Here is an 18,367-nt window from a genome sequence, read left to right on the forward strand (position 1 = left end):
AGAGAGAGATCCTCCAGCCGCTGGTTCACTCTCCAAATGGCTGCAGTGGCAAGGGCTGGGTCAGGCTAAAGTCAGGAACCTGGAGCTCCATCCGGGTCTCCCACATGTGGGGCATCTTTGGCAGCACTGCACCACAACCTCTGCCCCCTCTGGCACTATTCTAAGTGGGATATATGGATTCATTTACTCCTCACACCAGCCCTGAAGACACTAGCAATGATCCCATTTTCTAGAGGAGGAAACGGAGAACTAGAGTCACCTTCCCAGGGAACATGGTTTGCATAAGTTGGAACTGGGCTCCAGAGACAGCACACTCCCCGCTATGCAAGGTGGGCCTCTCTGACCCTGGGCACCCACTGCCTGGTGTGTGGTAAGAGGTCAAAGTTACTTACCACCACCATTTTCCCTTCTTTGAGAGGTGGTTTTGCTACTTCAGACTCCTGAGTCCAATGTCTGGTAATGAGATTTTTTTAACTGACTTCTCTGTACATCGGTATGGCTGCCATTACTAGCAGAAGCTATCACTCAAGTACCAGGCAGTGTCCGCGGATCTTTCTCCATTGCATCTCACTTCCTCTTAACAATGGCTTGATGAGGGAGGCATTATAATCCTCCTTCTTACAGATGAGAATATAGGGTCAGAGCAGATTCCTCACCTGCCAAGTGTGACACTGCTCGTTAGTGGTGGAGCAGGACCCAATCTCATCTCAGATCCAAAGCCCCAGGGGCATTTCGTGGGGGCTGTTCATCCTGCCAACTCCCGAGGCGCTAAGGTGGACACAGCAGTAGACCCAGTCCTGACCATGGAGTAAATGCAGGTGCAGAGCCAGTCACTCCAGAGCTCTCAGGACTTCATCTGGAGGGAAGGGGAAGCAGCAAGTCAGTTTTAGAAATTTGAAAGTTTGTTTCCAAGAACCAAATGTTTATTAACCATCTGCCATGTTCTCAGCACTGTTTTGGGTGCCATGGAAGAATTGCAAGTATAAAATATGGAGTTTATAGTCTAGTTAGAAAAAGACCTGCTTGAAAACTTAAAAGAATGACAAACATCGTCAAATCCATACTACATCTTCCAGGATATTACAATGCATTGTAGAGCTTTAGTCACTGTTAATATTGGCACATGGAACAAGTTAATAATAAAAATCAAACAAGTTAGTACTGGCATAGGAACAGAAAGACCAATGAGTGAGAAGATGAGAAAGCTCAGGAACAGGCCCAAACACTAAAGAGAAATTAGGATGTGGCAGGTCTGGAATTTCAATCACTGGGCACAAGGCATTCATCACCCAGTGAGCTGCAGAGGCAAAGGAGACCCCTGTGAAGAGCTGAAATCCTTCCTTCATTGCCCACTCCAAAATAAAACCCAGAGAGAACAAATATGGGACATGAAATATAAAAAAATAGAAAAGTATTAGAAAAAAACACAGGCTTTTTTTTTTTTTGTAATCTTGCAGTGGATAAGGCCTTTCCTTGTTTCATGAAAAAATCAACACAAAATGTACATATAGTGGGAATACCACATGATGTCTCAATACATGTATGCATTGTGCAATATGGAAGTCAAGATAGTCATATTTGTCATTTGTGCCAAGTGAAAACATTCAAAATCCTTGTATGAAATGCGTAGTATGCTGCTGTTATCTAGTCCCCTCACCATGCACAGCACACCAGGACTGGTTTCTGCTGGCTAACTCTAACTCACTGCTCAGTGACCAACCTTCCCCATCCTGGAGAGGGGCTCTCTGACTTTTCCATAAAGGAAAAGCTGATACATTTGACCACATTAAGATTTTCACATTTCTATATATCTAAGACATAATTTTAAAAAAGTACAAAAATAAAAGAAAAAAATGAAGCAAAGTCAAAAGAGAAATGATAAATGCTCTGTAGCACATGCAGTTTCTTCGTAATTTGTGAAGAATTTCTATAATTTGATAATGAAAAATTTCAACAACACGTGCAAAGGACATGAAAATGAAGTTCACAGAAAAAGACAAATGGCTGATAAGCAAAGGAAAGATGGCCAGCCTCACAAGGACAGGCAGACGAGAGAAATGCAGATAGGGCACATTTGCCTTTCCTATCTCCCAGGATCAGAAGGTTTGCTGGTTAAGGGCCAGTGAGGTCGAGGACGCGGGAAGGCAAACCTCTTGTATAGCTCTGCTGGGAGAGAACCGGCATCGCCGTCTCAGAGGGCAGTTCAGTGGCATTCACACCCTTTGACTTAGAAATTCCACTCGCAGGAATTGATAGATTCACTTACTCCTGAGGACAAAGACGAATGGAGAGGGGCATTGGCTGTAGCAGCATCATAAACATAAAATACACACACCACGCAACTGTGCACAAACAATCATTTGAGGCTAAATGGGAGAAAAAGCCATGAGCAGAAGAGTGTGTCTATTATGTTCCAGTTTATGTAAAAAAAAAAAAAAAACCAAAGTGGGTATGGGATACACACCTTTGTGTGCATACACACACACACACACACACAGGTGCTTATACATGCACAGAATATTTCTAGATGAATCCACTACAGTTTGCTACCAGAGGGTGCCTTTTCAACACACTTTTAATTATATGTCTTGCACCACAGGCAGGTACCATAGGCAGGTCTTATACGTCTTGTACCATAGGCAGGTACTATCTTTTAAACTGAAAATGTTTAAAAATATAGATAGCACTCATGTGTTGTGGCTACATGAACCTACACATGTGTGAAAATTCACAGATCTGTGCCCTCTGAGAGTATATGTTGCCCCACTAGATGATCTACAAAACAAAATAACCCCCCAAATAATACTGTATATTATTGTGTAGAAGAGAGATCCCACATATTGGTGTTTGAGCTGTTAGTGCGTATTGATATAAATAGTAGCCCCTGCACTGAGTGATTGGCTACTGTTTCGAATGCACAATTGCCGTCTCTTACAGCCAGCCACGCCGTACATATCATGATGTCTGCAGTGTATCGGCAAGAGGGCTGAGTACTCCCTCTGTGTCTCTGACAGCTGGCTCCAGGGCCCCTGCTCCTCACCAGCCCCCTGCCTTCCCAAAAAGCATGTCCCTGCATTGGAAAAACTGTAGCACAGCCCTGACATGAGCCAGTGTGCACACAGGTGCGTGTGCACGTACACACGGTGCACGCTTGCCTTCGCAGAGGGCGGGAGCTACCGCTGATAAACTTATGGTTTAAAATAAGGTTCTGTGGATGTTCTGGGATGAAGACAATCTGGCCACGGGGTAAGAGGAGGGCACCATATGAATAAGACTGGGGCTTGAGGAACCGGGATTTGGAAAAGGCTGGAAGGACCAAGCAGGGCAGGAATAAGAGAGATCCCTAGGAGGGTGGCCCCGGGAGGACCCCAAAAACCAAGGCTGGAGAGAGAACAGAGGTTGTGAGAGCAGGACTGAGTCCGAAGGCGGCTCTCCCCGGGCAGAGGGGGCCGCCGTCAAGTCCTGACCCGCCTCTTCCGTTGCAGCGGTCACCTGCCCTCCCAACAGCCATTACGAGAGCTGCGTGAGCGTCTGCCAGCCCCGCTGCGCCGCCATCCGCCTGAAGAGCGACTGCAACCACTACTGCGTGGAGGGCTGCCAGTGCGACGCCGGCTACGTGCTCAACGGCAGGAGCTGCATCCTGCCGCACGACTGCGGCTGCTACGCCGACGGCAAGTATTACGAGGTACGGACGGGCCCGGCCTGGTCCTCGCTGCCGGCCACCCGGTGGTCTCCTGCAGCTCCAGGCGGCCGGGCCGCATCCAGCCGCGTGCCCACCGTGTGCCCCGCTTGTTGGCAGGGAGCAGGGGCGGGCCGAGGTGGTTACCTGCTGGGTCGGTGGAGCGTCCTGCGCACTGCGCATTTCCCCCCCCCCCCCCACCTCCCCTCTTCTCGATGTGTGGGTCTCTCTCTGGAGCTGAGACCCTTCAGGATTCCTCTCCTGTCTCGGGAAGCTCCCCTGTGGCTCTGCTTTGGAAACACAGAGGCTGGGAAGCTGACATCCGTCCGTAGCTGTCTTGGCTGAGGACGCTTGAGGGCGGGCGCAATGGCCTCGCCATTCTCTCTGGCTGCCGGACTTGCGCGAGAGGGAGCCGTGGCTCCACCTTCTGCACGTTGCCCTTGGTCATTGCCTTGCTACAGAGTCAGGCTGGCCTGCTTGGGGCCGAGCACCCCCCTCGCTCACCCCGCAGTGTCCCCCGCCCCATCCCCTGCCTCCCTGGCCGTGGGGTGAGGGGGCTGAGACACCCTCTGTAAAACACAGCAACTCACTAAGTCGTTCGGCTGTTTGGACTGTGCCATGGTTCTTCAAGTGCCACAACACTGTACTAGGAAAGATCTCGCTCAAAGACAACGTCAAGTTCAAGATTCTGCCTGCAGCCTAGTCTCTGTTTCAGTGACATCAGAGCCTCCTGTGGGTGCGCAGACAGCGAACAGCCGCAAATATTGAACCTCTGCTGTTTGGCAGTCACTCTGCTGGGGGATATTGTGGGGTGAGCGTATGCTCCTTGCCTTAAGGAACTTAAAAATCTATTTAGCAGAGGGGGGGGAAATGTACTCTAAAGATCAAGAGAACAATTACAAAATAACATATCAACAAGTGAAAAATAACACCCTACAGAACCAATCCATTGTAAATGGAAAAGAATAGTTGCATTTAAAAGAAACCTCATTGAAATGCCTGAACTGGAAATGTAGTAGGCGAAAAATAAATAAATAAAAATAATGTCTGTATCTGGTAAAAAATGCATTCACTTGTTCAAGAGCTACATTGACTGTACTTTAAACAAAAGGAAAGCCTTGTGGAGGTTGCTTTTAATTTCATTTTCAATGAAGAAAAGTCAATCAAAGAAGGCTTCCTGGAAGAGGTGATGCTGAAGTTGGCTCTTAGAAACTAGTATTTGAAAGGAAAAGGCAGAACATGTGGGAGAATGTACCAATCAGTGCTGTTTTCCTACAGTTGGGAGGACATACAATGAGGCATAAGAATCCAAACACACTCTTCTAAACTCTGAGCTGGGTCCCGCACCCCTCAGCAGGGCTTCTGGGTACCAGGGCGGTGTAATGGAACAAGATCTGGGCTTGGTCCTGGCTGTCCCACCTGTGCCAGGGGGGGCGTGACACTGAGCACACTGTGTCCTTTTGCAGTTTCAGCCGCCCCACGAGTGAACATGGCTGCCAGTACCAGCGCTGCAGGCTTGTTGTGTCGACAGTCCGCAGCAGGTGCCCAGGCTACAACCTGTCGCCCAGTTGTTCAGTCACTGGCGGCTGTTACTGTTATTGTTGTTGTTGCTGTTCTCTTGGGAAACATTTTGTAAATAAAATCTGCAGGCATGTAAATGCAGCCATGCATAGAAAAGCCCTTGGCGCTCTCAAGAAAGGCACAGGGCAGCTCTCGGCAGCTATTAGTAGGAGAAACATTATTATCTGCTTTTCGTCTCAGTCAGTGAGTGGGTTTTGACAACAGTTTATATCTAGAAAGTAGCAAACTCGCAGAACAAATAATCCACATCTACTTGCTACATCACATACACGCTTGGGGGCTTGTTTACATAGCGGATTTCTTTGGAAATAAAAAGGCGACACATCTAGCCACTAGCATGGAGGGTAATCACCCAGTTGCTGTTGTCACGTCTAATGAAAGTACAGAAAGTGGCAGCGGGCCAGCCACGCTCCTGGGGGGCTGAGTTCAAGATCGAGCTCTCCTGCGAATGAGTTATTTACCTTTGATCGTATCCACACACGCCAAGTTATTTTTCTTTTTCCACCAATATAATGTCTGACTTCTTATCGGAGAGAGGTCAGACCATCCACTAAATTATTCTGTAAATCTGATAAGAGCAGTGGAGTCGGTGTGTGATGCTGTGGAAGGGGAGAAAACTGGGTTCCAGGGACGACTTCACTGTGATGGTGACAGAATCAGCGATGGCATCTTGAAGTGCACTGGACTGGAAGATCTCCCGGCTACCCGGTTACCCTCGATCCTGAGCCGTAGCTGGAGCTGATATCCAGGGTTTCAATAGTCTTTAGGTCAAGCAGAAAACAGTGGCTAGAGAGAAGATTACTACCACTTTTCTGGTCAGCACTGCTTTGGTAAAGGGATACAGGCTAAGACTCCCGAATCAAAAAATCCAAAATCCAAAATGTTCCCAAACCTGAAACTTTTTGAGCACAAAGAAGATGCCACAAGTGGAAAATTCCACACCATGAACATTTGCTTTATGCACAAAATTATTTAAAATATTGTATAAAATTACTCGTAGGCCATGTGTATAAGGTGTATGTAACACATAAATGAATTTCATGCTTACACTTGGGTCCCACTCCCAAGAAACCTCATTATGTACATGCAAATATTCCAAATTCCCCACAACACTCTGGAAACTTTTTTCCAAGCGTTTTGGAAAGAGTTACTCAGCCTGTGATGCATTGAGTGCCACATCTCTGGCATGGTTTATTTGTCCGGATAAAACCACACGTGGACAATCACAACCCATTTCCAACAATGTGCCAAGCAAGTACAAGATCAAGAATACAAATGCCACCAACTAGGGACGTGTCTAGAACAGTTGCGCATTTGGGGGAAGATCAGCAAATTCTGGCTGCCTCCAGCTAAGGGTAGGCTTTGTTGTGGGTGTTGTGTGTGATTTAATGTAATCCCTTCACTCTGAGTGAGGACGTGTGGCTCTTCTCCTGTAATGAGAACAGCTGCTCTTACTTAAAGAGTGCCTGCTGCATGTCGGGAAATGTGCTTTATACAAGTGCCCTGCAAGTTATCGTTATTATCTCCACTTGAGGCATGAGCAAACTGACGCTCTGGGAGGTTGGCTGCAGGGCTGGGGTGGAAACCCTGGTGCTCTGATCCTGAAGTGTCCCTTCACGGTCCCCGCCTGTTCCCTGGATGCCTCACAGGCAGGGCATAGAGAAACAGAGGTTCTGCATTGCAGCAGAACTCAGTGCAGCCCCAATTAAGTCAGGCCAGTGCAGCCTGGAAAAGAGAGCAGATGGACCGGCCTTTGGGGCTTCCCGACCCTGAGCACAAGCCTGCCTTTGACGCCCGGGGTCTCTCTTGCAGCCCAAGCAGCTGTTCTGGACCAGCGACTGCACGCGCCGCTGCCGCTGTTTCCGGCGCAACCTGATCCAGTGCGACCCGCGCCAGTGCAAGTCGGATGAGGAGTGCGCCCTGCGCAACGGGGTGCGCGGCTGCTTCAGCACCAAGACCTCCTACTGCCTGGCGGCCGGCGGGGGCGTCTTCCGCACCTTCGACGGCGCCTTCCTCCGCTTCCCGGCCAACTGCGCCTTCGTGCTGTCCACCATCTGCCAGAAACTGCCCGACATCTCCTTCCAGCTCATCATCAACTTCGACAAGTGGTCCTCTCCCAACCTCACCATCATCTCTCCCGTCTACTTCTACATTAACGAAGAGCAGATTCTCATCAATGACCGCAACACTGTCAAGGTAGGAGCTCCCTAAGGAACGTGCCCTGGGGAAATGGGGGCCGGGCTGGTCGCCTGATTCTTGGCGATTGTCCCGGATGGCTCAGGCTTAGGGGCCGAGATTGGCATTGGCGCTTCCACTGCACCTTACCCAGACGACCGGACCTTGGACTCACAGCACATTTCTACAGGTGTAAGAACGGGCCACAGCGGCCAGTGTAATGGGTGGCATGGGTGCTAATAGAACCTCAGGTGGTAAAATGGTAAGTCTGCTTTCGCTCTGGGTGAATTTCCACAAAGCATCCCGTTTGCTTTGAAAGCCTTTTATTCTTGGAGAGTGGGCATTGGGCTTGCTGGTTAAGATGCCCACACCCCACATCAAAGTGTCCTGGTCTGATTCCCGGCTCCAGCTTCCGACTCCAGCTTCCTGCCTATGCAAACCCTGGGAGACTGTAGAGATGCTTGCGTAGTTGGGTCCCTGCCGCCCACATGGGAGACACCTGGATTGTGTTCCTGGTTCCAGCCTCAGACCAGGCACAATGGCTATGGACATATGGAGAGTGAACCAGCAGATGGTCTCTCTCTCTCTCTCCCTCTCAAATTTAAAATCTTTTAAAAATTATTCCTGACTTTTCCTATGTGTGCTAAGACCAGCCTTTCATCTCTGCCGTGTTTTCTGTAGGCATTATTTATTTATTTATTTAATTTTAAAGTCAGAGTGACAGGGTTGGGGGAGGAGAGAGAGAGCGCTTCCATTTTCTGGTTCACTCCCCAGATGCCCACAGCTGGGACTGGGCCAGGCTGAAGCCAGGAGCCTGCAGCTCCATCCAGGTGTCCCATGTGAGTGGCAGGGGTCCAAGTATTTGGGCCACGCATCTTCCACTGCCTCCCGAGGCAGACTAGCAGGAAGCTGGATCCAAAGCAGAGTAGCTGGGACTCGAACTGATAGCCTGCTATGGGACACAGACGTCTCACGCAGTAGCTTCACCCACTGCATTACAGTGTCTGCCCCTGCTGTCCTTTCTAAAAGCTAAGAGAAGGCAAGCACTTGCCTATAAAAACAACTGCCTGAATACAACCCAATGGCACATCCCCACTAGCTGCGGGCCCCATGGTGATGTTCCAGTGGCAGGAAGTGGGGCTGAATACAGTGACTTTCTCTTCGACTGGCCCCTCCTTAGTAAGGCCCCTAGCCTGGTGTCTTGTGTCTCTTTCAACTTGTCCCCTGTCTACCCCATAACTCATATTTGGTTTATATTTCTCCCATCCCTTCGATTTAAGAAGATAATCCACTCTGATGAAATAGTAACAGTGCTCCCCATTCTCTGAGCCAAACCACGCTGTTCAGAGCAGGTAGAAATGAAAGACAGAGCCAGGCCCCAGTGCTGTAAGCACAGGTAGGGAGAGACGAGACGAGAGCCACGCTAGCCTTTTTGGAATTGTTATTGTGTGTGTATCTGCTTTTTCCCGTCAGCTCAGATAATCAGGAACTGAGTACATTTTTATTTGAAGAGTCATCAAGTAGCTTAGTATCCCAGTGTTAGGCAAAAAAGCCTGGCAGTGTTTTGCAAGGTGAAAAGGAAGAGTCTGGATTATAATAGTGGTTTTTAACTCAATGAGAGCCGCTACTGTTTGTGACATTCCAATTCCTTTTGCAAATTGGCCTATACAGACACGATTGCACTGTGCAGAATACAGGAGCTAGAAAGTGAAAATGAGCACTTGAGAGAGCAGCACCTGACTCTGTGGCAGAATGAAAGACCCCCAGCCAGCCAACACAGTGAAGAGCCACGTGTTCTGAAAACCTGTCCTTTTTTTTTTTTAATGAAACAAAAGTTACTAATAACCTGGGGAACGTAACCAATTTATTTTGTAAGTACAGGAAAAGCACATTATATTCTGTCCCCAGGGCTAAGGAAAGAAAATGTTATAAAGCAGGAAAATGACGAATGGGGAGAATACTGTGCCGATAGGACCTCTGGGGGGACCTGCGGTTTGAACATTATAAACAAGAAAACAATAAACATGGCAATGACCCCCAGATTTATTTTAACCGTAATAGACTCTCCTTGGCACAGGATTGGGATTCATTTTCAGTAATTGGTTTGTGCTGGGGAAAGTTTTATACATGATTGCAGTTCTTCCTGGTAGACTGTACTTTCCCAATGCTTTCTTCTCTCTCATCCCCTCCTCATCTGCCCACTTAGTGGCTTCCGTTGTAGGGGGAACTGCAGAGAGCAGAGGGAGTGAACGCCCTTGAACTCTAGGGCTGAGGTTGGCAAACCATGGCCTGCAGCCAAGTTGCTTTCTGCCTGTTTTTGAAAATGAAGGTCTGTTGGAACACAGCCCCACTCACTTAGTTACACATCGTCTCCAGCGGCTGTTGGGCCACAAGGGCGGACTTGAGTAGCTGGGATAGACATGGTTGGGCCTGCAATGTCTATAGTTTCTCTGGCCCTTTCCTGAAAAAATTGCCCAACTCCACCTCTGATTACTACCCCTTCCTCTCCAATCCCCCTTATAGGTGAATGGCACACAGGTGAATGTCCCGTTCGTAACTGGGTTGGCAACCAAGATCTACAGCAGCGAGGGCTTTCTGGTGATTGACACGAGCCCCGACATCCAGATCCACTACAATGGCTTCAATGTCATTAAAATCAGCATCAGTGAGAGGCTGCAGAACAAAGTGTGTGGCCTCTGTGGCAACTTCAACGGAGACCTAACGGATGATTACGTGACCTTGCGGGGGAAGCCGGTGGTGAGCAGTGTGGTGCTGGCCCAGAGCTGGAAGACCAATGGCATGCAGAAGAGGTGAGGGTGTCCCAAGAGTTTAGGTCACTGGACTCAGTGGCCCAGACCCTCCCATCTCCATGGAAAGTGTTCTTTGAGAATATACTGCCCTCAATATGGTCCACCCTCTTCTACAGAGCAAAGTCAAGGGGCTTAGGGTTTGTGATGGTACAAATAGGCACTTCAGAAGTCATGGTGGCCGGCGCCGCGGCTCACTAGGCTAATCCTCCGCCTTGCGGCGCCAGCACACTGGGTTCTAGTCCTGGTCAGGGCGCCGGATTCTGTCCTGGTTGCCCTTCTTCCAGGCCAGCTCTCTGCTGTGGCCAGGGAGTGCAGTGGAGGATGGCCCAAGTGCTTGGGCCCTGCACCCCATGGGAGACCAGGAGAAGCACCTGGCTCCTGCCATCGGATCAGCGCGGTGCGCCGGCCGCAGCCCGCTGGCCGTGGCGGCCATTGGAGGGTGAACCAACGGCAAAGGAAGACCTTTCTCTCTGTCTCTCTCTCTTACTGTCCACTTGGCCTGTCAAAAAAGAAAAAAAAAAAAGTCATGGTGATTCCTTGAGCTGCAGAGGAAGGAATTGGGCTTAACGCGTGTCTGCCTGGGAGCCAAGTACCCTTGCTGGGGTGGAATGAAGAGCTGTGTCCATGCATGCAGAAATGGGTGAGGATCAGGTTGGCCTTTTAAAAAATCAAGTCACAAAGTTGTCCTCAGGCCCACCTCTGGCTGGCGGAGACAGAATGACCTAAACAAGTTACCGCAAAGGTTCTGAGTGTGGGGCTCCTCCAGGCTGCTGAACCACCATGATTGCTCCCCAGGTCTGTGGCTGTGCTCCTCCTTCTTGGTTTCTCTTTGCTTGTAAAATGGTTTGATCCCCCTGTGCTTTGTATGCCAGATGACAGCTGAATGTCCAGTTGTGGAAATGATGCCCCAAGCTCTCTTGGATGCTGCTCCACGCATAGATTGAGTAATGTCTTGCACATTAGACTATTCTGTGAGTGATGGGATCCAGAGTGGAGAAGCCTGGGCAATATCTATTCCAGTCTCTTGCTTTCTTTCTTGGGTGAAACAGAGGCTGAAACACTGACGAATTTACATGAGGAGCCCTTGTAAATGACAAAGGCAGGGCCAGACTCCAACATTCTTCATTTGATGCTTTCTCTAGAAAGCTACTCATTGACTACAGATAGGAAAGAAGTCAGCTTTGGACATTTAAGCCATGCTGAGCATTCCAAAGATAAGAAAGGTTCAGTTTTTTTCTGAGAAGTCGAGATTCTGTTTGAATTAACTCCTCCACTCCCTCGCTTCCTGCACAAACTATCATCAGCTGGATCCCAATTTTGTTGTGGAGGTTTTGTCTTTGGTTTCTGATGGCTGAACTAGAACCAGCTTAGAAGGCTTCTTGAATTTCTTTTGAATCTACCAGCTATCACTCATGTTACTATTGCTGTTGGCTATTAAACCAACACATGTCAATGGTTTTATATTAGTTATATCAATCAATATTAAAGGGTTAATGGTTGTTCCATCAATACCTGCCTTTTGTGAGGCACTTAGGCCACTAGTCCATTCATTTATCTTGTCCTCCTTGTATCCTAGTGCTATGAACAGGAGCACCCGTTTCACTTCCTTAAGGTAGACGGAGCCCAGTAGTACCTGACTTTCCCAGGGCCCCATAGCTAATCAGCCTTGGTTTGGGCATACTGCACCAACTCCCGGGATGGCAAAACGGATTCGGATGTGGTCTCACCTTCCGCCGGATGTCTCAGATCACCATCTTGGCTTCGCTTATTCTGACCAGACTTCTTGTCCCCAGCTGCAACGAGCTGCAGTTCTCCCAGTATGCAGCCACGTGTGACAACGTGCACATCCAGACGATGCAGGGAGACGGCCACTGCCTGAAGCTCACCGACATGAAGGGCTTCTTCCAGCCCTGCTACGGGCTGCTGGACCCCCTCCCCTTCTATGAGTCCTGCTACCTGGACGGCTGCTACAACCACAAGAAGTTCCAGCTCTGCGGCTCCCTGGCCGCCTACGGGGAGTCCTGCCGCTCCTTCGGGATCCTCAGCACCGAGTGGATTGAGAAGGAGAATTGCTGTAAGAGAATCGTGTTGTTTGTGGCTTTGCTGGCGTGTTGCTTTGGCTCGGCGAGGCTGGTCCTCTCCGGCATTTCTCATAGCTCTGCCTCCAGGGCTGGAGAGCAGCGTTGTGAGCTGTAGCGGAGGTGCAAGGAGTGGTGTTTCCCATGGAGCCTCATTCCCCTGCAGCTCCTGTCCAATTCCAGATATTGGCAAATGCACTTGGGAAGCTGAGGTTCCCCATGTTAGAGGAGCACCAGTGCAGGGACTTGTGAGGTGGAGGGACATAGCCTGGGACTCCTGATTGATTTAACTCAACTCAGCTCTCCTATGGCTCCTTAAATGTGTGTGACAGGGAAGGCCTATGGCGAGAGGCAAGCTGGGTTGGAACTGAGCTGGCTGGACCTGCCTGAGCTGGCGGGAAACTACAGCTGGATTTGTGGATGAATCAGGTAGTCCAGGACACTTCCAAAAGTTTGTGGAATGCAGAATTAAGAGAGAAGTTTATTTGGATGCAAAATATTTTGAAACCCATGCATTTGAGGTCATCTTCAAAAAGTTTATTGAAAGTTCATCTGAGGGCCCGGCACTGTGGGTCACTTGGTTAATCCTCTGCCTACGGCGCCAGCATCTCATATGGGCGCTGGGTTCTAATTCCGGTTGCTCCTCTTCCAGTCTAGCTCTCTTCTGTGGCCTGGGAGGGCAGCAGAGGATGGCCCAAGTGCTTGGGCTCCTGCACCTGCTTGGGAGACCAGGAAGAAGCACCTGGCTTCTGGCTTCGGATTGGTGCAGCGCTGGCCATGGTGGCCATTTGGGGGGTGAACCAACAGAAGGAAGACCTTTCTCTCTGTCTCTCTCTCTCACTGTCTATAACTCTACTCATCAAATAAAAAAAAAAAAAGAAAGCTCATCTGAAAAGACTGCATGGAGGCCTGGCATCATGGTGTAGCGGGTAAAGCTGCCTCCTGTGAGGCCAGTATCCCATATTGTGCCAGTTTAAGACATGCTGTTCCACTTCTGATCCAGCTCCCTGCTAATGTGCCTGGGAAAGCAGCAGAAAATGGCCCAAGAGCTTGAGCCCCTGCACCCATGTGGGAGACCTGGAAGAAGCTCCTGGTTTCAGTGTGGTCCAGCCCTAAGCATTGTGACCATTTGGGAAGTGATTCAGTGGATGGAGGACCTCTCTCTCTGTCACTCCCTCTTTCTCTGTAACTCTGCCTTTTGAATAGATAAAATTAAAATATTGGCACAAATAATAATAGTAATAATCAATTCCTATGAGCTTTATGAAGTACTTTTGTTTAAGTTTGTAAGACTCACAGATTCATATATATTTTTCCTATAATAAAACCATATTGATGTATGCAGCTGGCCCTTGATATTCATGAAGGCTTGATTCAAGGGTCTGCCTCAAATGCCAAGTTCTGCATATGTTCAAGTCCCTTGTATTTAGTGATGTATTTTTCGCATCGAGCCCACCCAGATCCTCCCATAGACTTTAAATGATCTCTCTGTTACTTACATCATGTAATACAAGGAACTGTAAGTAGTTGTCATACTGTGTTGTTTAGGGAGTGACAGGTAGGAAGTCTGCTCATGTTCATTACAGACATCGTTTTTTTTCCCAAATATTTTCAACCCATGGGTGGTTGAATCTGCAGGTGCAGAACCTACAGATACAGAGGGGCAAGTTCATCGCCATTGTTCAATTTGTTCCTTTCCTCACCATGTTGATCACATAGATGTGGCAAATATAAATGCATATAAACACGTTCATATGTCATAAACACGTATGTGTGTCGATGTCCATGTTGGTCTCCTTAATGTACTGAGTCTGTGACCCACAGAACATGTGTGTGTAACCTGACTCCCAACACAAACCCAGTGTATGCACAGGCTTCACTGTGAGACGGGCCCATTCCAAGGCTAGATGCACACATTGGTAATCTGCAGTCTAGTCTACTTGTGCCCGTGTAGGAATTCACTTAATTTAGAGCCTAAAAGTTATGTTATTGATTAAAGTATGTATTCAGCAATTTCAAAAATAAGCGAATTAATGGTCTCTGTAGGAAATGGTTTATTTGATAACTTTGCTGTCTTATTCTCTGTTAATAAGCAGTTTTTTAAATAACCTGAAAATTGTCTGATATATAGTTTCAATTTTTTTTTTTTTTCATTTTTAAACCTCAGCGCTTCTCTGTCCGTGGCCATGCTGTATTTGCTGGCTGGCAGATGGACCACCTCACCTGTACATGAGCTTGCTTTCTTCCTGCTGGCTACAACTTCCGCACAGTCTTTCTGTTGTTCTCTTTGGACCTTCCCATGCTGTGTTCATCAACCAGGACACTTGCTGACTGCCTGCTGTGTGCCTCGCACTGTTAGGGACTGAACACCTTGGACAAATGAAGGGGTCTTTCAAAAGGAAGTCTTTAAAAAGTAAATATCTTTGCATGGTGCCATGACTTTCCTTCAGTCATCTTGCCAGAAACGCAGACAGACAGAGATTAAGCCATCCATGTGTGCCCACATGGTACAATTAGTTACCAGGAGGCTTGGCCACTGAGGCAGACATAGGCAGTGTAGGCAGCTGTGGGACAGTGTGGGTTTTTTTTTTTTTCAAAGCTCTTTTATTTGCTATGTGTCCTTTTGTGTGTTGAGAACACTTACAATGCACTCTCTTAATAATGTTCAAACACACACTATATTGTTATTACCTATATTCTCCATGGCGTATCATCAATCTCACGAACTCATTCCTCTTGGCTAGCTGAAATGTTGTGTCCTTTTAAAGCTCTCTGACAAAAACTCTGGAAGCCTGCTTGGTACCTGCTGGGAATGGCAAGTTGTTTCTGTAGCACTAATCTTCGTCTGCCCTGATGTACAGGAAGATGATTCTGTTTGATAGAGAGAAGCTGTAAATAGTGTCTAGAAGAACATGCTTTCAATTAGTGGCTTTCAAGCCGAAGTGTTGAATATCTTGCAGGTGGAGTCATCTGTTACAGGAATATTGTCCATAATACCATGGTGAGGATATGTCACCTGCATTGATATCTTACTTACAGTTTTGTCCTTTTGACAAGACAGCACCATTAATCCAAGTCAATGCTGATGGAGTTGTGTGCGGGTTTTTAGTTTGTCTATTTTTATAAAATTGAGCAAAAGTTTATGGGGAAGGTGGGCCGTGAATCAAAACAGACTAAGAAGCCCTGGTGTGAGGGACTTCTCAGGGATCATATTGGCTCTAAACTTTTCATGGTTGACAAAGATTTACTGAGCACCAACTGTAATGTCCAATTTGATGACAATGGCAAGTCAGAGTGGAACCAAATGCTACTGTGTGCAGGTGTGAAAATCATGTTGTATGGCTTGAGTGCTGGGAATATAGAGATAAGTGATTTGAACTCTACTCTTCATACAGGTATAAATGCAAGTAATTGTAGTCCAATGTCATAGGTGCAGTCATTGTGGTATATCTTGGCAATTGAGTGTCTTTGTATTCCATCTTCACCACCTGTCTTCACTTGTGACCTTGGATGAATTTCATCTATGAAATAGGGTTTATAGTATTTAGCTTGAGGAGTATTTATTAAGGGTCAAAGAGGCCAACAATTCAGCTAAAGCATGAAGCACAGGGCCAGGCCCAACGCAAGCACTCAGTTTCTATCTCTTGTCATTATTTTCTGGAAGGCTTCCCTGTCTGCGCTCCTGCAGCTGCCATTTCATGATATCCAATTTGATGAAAGTGGCAAGTCCAGAGTCTGACCTCATGCTGCCGTGCGTAGGTGTGAAAATCAAGTTGTGTGTCTTTCCGTGTGTTTTCCTTTTTAGCAGGAGTGGTTGAAGATCCCTGTGTGGGGGCGGACTGTCCCAACCGAACCTGTGAGCTGGAGAACGGAGGGGAACTGTGCGGCTGCATTGAGCCACCTCCCTATGGAAACAGTGAGTGACAAGGGCCACCTCCCAGTCCGAGAGGCCCAAGGCGGGAGGTCTGGCAGCGCCATAGGGAAGCTCCATGGAGGGACCCGATTCGTCCCACTATGTAGGTTCCAACCCCAAGTTTTCAGGAGGCATTTAGCAGAACAAAGAAACAGTTGGACTGCCTCAAGGTAGATGTTCTTTCTTCAAAGCCACATTCTTTTCTCTAATAAATCATAGGTTGCAAATTTGTACATGAATGGAGCCAGCCAGTTCTGTCAGAGGCCAAGTTCAACATCAGAGAATGCCAGGTTGATATTTTAGACTCAGGAGGGAGTCAAGTGGTTTGACGCCAACATGTAAGAATTAGGACGAGCGTGCCAGGCGCTGTAAGGCTGGTGTACAGCCTGCTTTAGCTGACCCGAAGCTATTTGGTCTTGAAGATGCAACTGAAATGTTTGAAGCAAGAGGGCTAGGTCTCGTTCCTAACTGTAGCTCCCTGAGGTTGGACTGGCTTTGTTCTCAGCTGAGCCCACCTGGATGTCACTTGAAGGGGAGCTGCTGCTTCTCCCGCCCTGGGTGCCTTTTCCTGAGCCAAGGAGCTCAGACATCAGGGCTACATTTAACATCACTGAGAACGAAAGCCTAATTGACTAAAAGGCTCCATAGGAGGTGACAACATTGTTGTTCAAGGGCTCAGCTAAGCAGATGAAAATGTTTCTCTGTGTTGCCACGGTGCTTATCACCTAGTGTTTATATACTCAGAGAAAATGTCAATGGCTGCATTGCCGTGGCAAAAAGCCAGCTCCTGGTGCTCGCTTGGGACTTGCTAGGGTTTCTGCTGAGCTAGACTCAGTGAAGGGGGTGGTGGTGTGGTGGGAGGGTGGCCAGGCCAGTGCTGCTGCCCGTGGAGTGGGTGACCTTTAGCCAGGCCACAGTGTACCATATTCCCTGTGTCACTTACAGAAAATTAGCTGCCACAAGTGTGGGAGGGATGAGGGGGGCTGGATTTGTAGAGGAAAGATAAAAGACAACCTTATTAGCATTGCCTTTACCGACGCCCAAGTTATTGCTTGGAGTGAATTCGTGTACTCATTTGGTCTGATCAAAGCTTAATTAGAAAGGCAGCAGCCTCTGAGCGGGGATCATTTGCGTCTTCTGGCGGAGAGTGGTATAGGAGGCCTCGCTCCCACCCCTGCCGCAGGGCTCACTGCCACTGGTGTGCCTCTGCTCTGACTGTTCCCGCAGACTCACATGACATTATTGACGCGGAGGTGACCTGCAAGCCAGCCCAGATGGAAGTGTCCATCTCTAAGTGCAAACTCTTCCAGCTCGGCTTTGAGAGGGAGGGTGTGAGGATCAACGACAGGCAGTGCACCGGCATCGAGGGGGAAGATTTTATCTCCTTTCAGATCAACAACACCAAAGGGAACTGTGGAAACATCGTGCAGGTGAGAGCAAGGAGCAGGCTGGGGCACCCCGCAGAGATGGTGACGGCTCTTAGTGCTTGCACGGGGACTTTCTTAAGTCTAACTCCGGGGGTGGTCTACGTAGAAATAGGCTCTAGGGAGAACAGCGTAAGTTGTTATCAAAATGAGAGGCAACAAGGACAGTATCCTTCGGTGCTTACTGGTTGGTTGACCCAAAGGTGCTTTAAGTGACATACTTCTTTCCACGCTTGCTCTTGTCCCACTCTCCTCCCTTGTATGTTCACAGAATTGTTGTTTGTCTCTTAAGTTTCTGTCGTTCTTCCGGCTAAATACAACTGGGCTCAGCTATTGGGAAGCGGGGGGTGGGGGGGGGTGAGGTCAGGTGTCCCAAACATTCAACAATTGAGAGTAGATCTGTAGCCAAGCTTCAACTTGGAGCTATTTGGGTTAGCGATGCATCCTGCTTCTCATCTTGCTTCTCGTCTTCTTGCTTCTCCCTGCTGTGTCTTTTATTCATGGCTCTGTTTATTAACGTTCTTATCAGAGAGTGAAAGGAGTCAGAGATCAAACGTGCACCTGTTCATTTTGGCAGTTGTAAGTGCGTCTCGTAAAAGACGTGGTGGAAGGGAGATTTCAAATTAAGGACTGAAGATGTGTGTTACCTCACAACGGCAGTTCTCCCTGCTGTCTCCAGCTTGGGGGCCTGCAGATCACTGGAAGCC

At 48.2% G+C, this 18,367-nt stretch overlaps 1 protein-coding gene across 1 annotated transcript in view; it reads left to right on the forward strand.

Annotated features, from left to right (window-relative positions):
* TECTA (tectorin alpha) overlaps window positions 1–18,367 on the forward strand; it is a 68,788-nt gene that overhangs the window by 41,160 nt on the left and 9,261 nt on the right. Inside the window, exons 11-16 of the mRNA XM_051819395.3 lie at window positions 3,486–3,685; window positions 7,073–7,456; window positions 9,959–10,245; window positions 12,039–12,319; window positions 16,129–16,239; window positions 17,464–17,666. Coding sequence (XP_051675355.3) covers window positions 3,486–3,685; window positions 7,073–7,456; window positions 9,959–10,245; window positions 12,039–12,319; window positions 16,129–16,239; window positions 17,464–17,666 — 1,466 coding nt within the window. The remainder of the gene's footprint in view (window positions 1–3,485; window positions 3,686–7,072; window positions 7,457–9,958; window positions 10,246–12,038; window positions 12,320–16,128; window positions 16,240–17,463; window positions 17,667–18,367) is intronic.

Source organism: Oryctolagus cuniculus, chromosome 1 (assembly GCF_051225735.1).
Source record: "Oryctolagus cuniculus isolate XC-2025 breed Fujian yellow rabbit chromosome 1, ASM5122573v1, whole genome shotgun sequence".
Lineage (NCBI taxonomy): Eukaryota > Metazoa > Chordata > Mammalia > Lagomorpha > Leporidae > Oryctolagus > Oryctolagus cuniculus.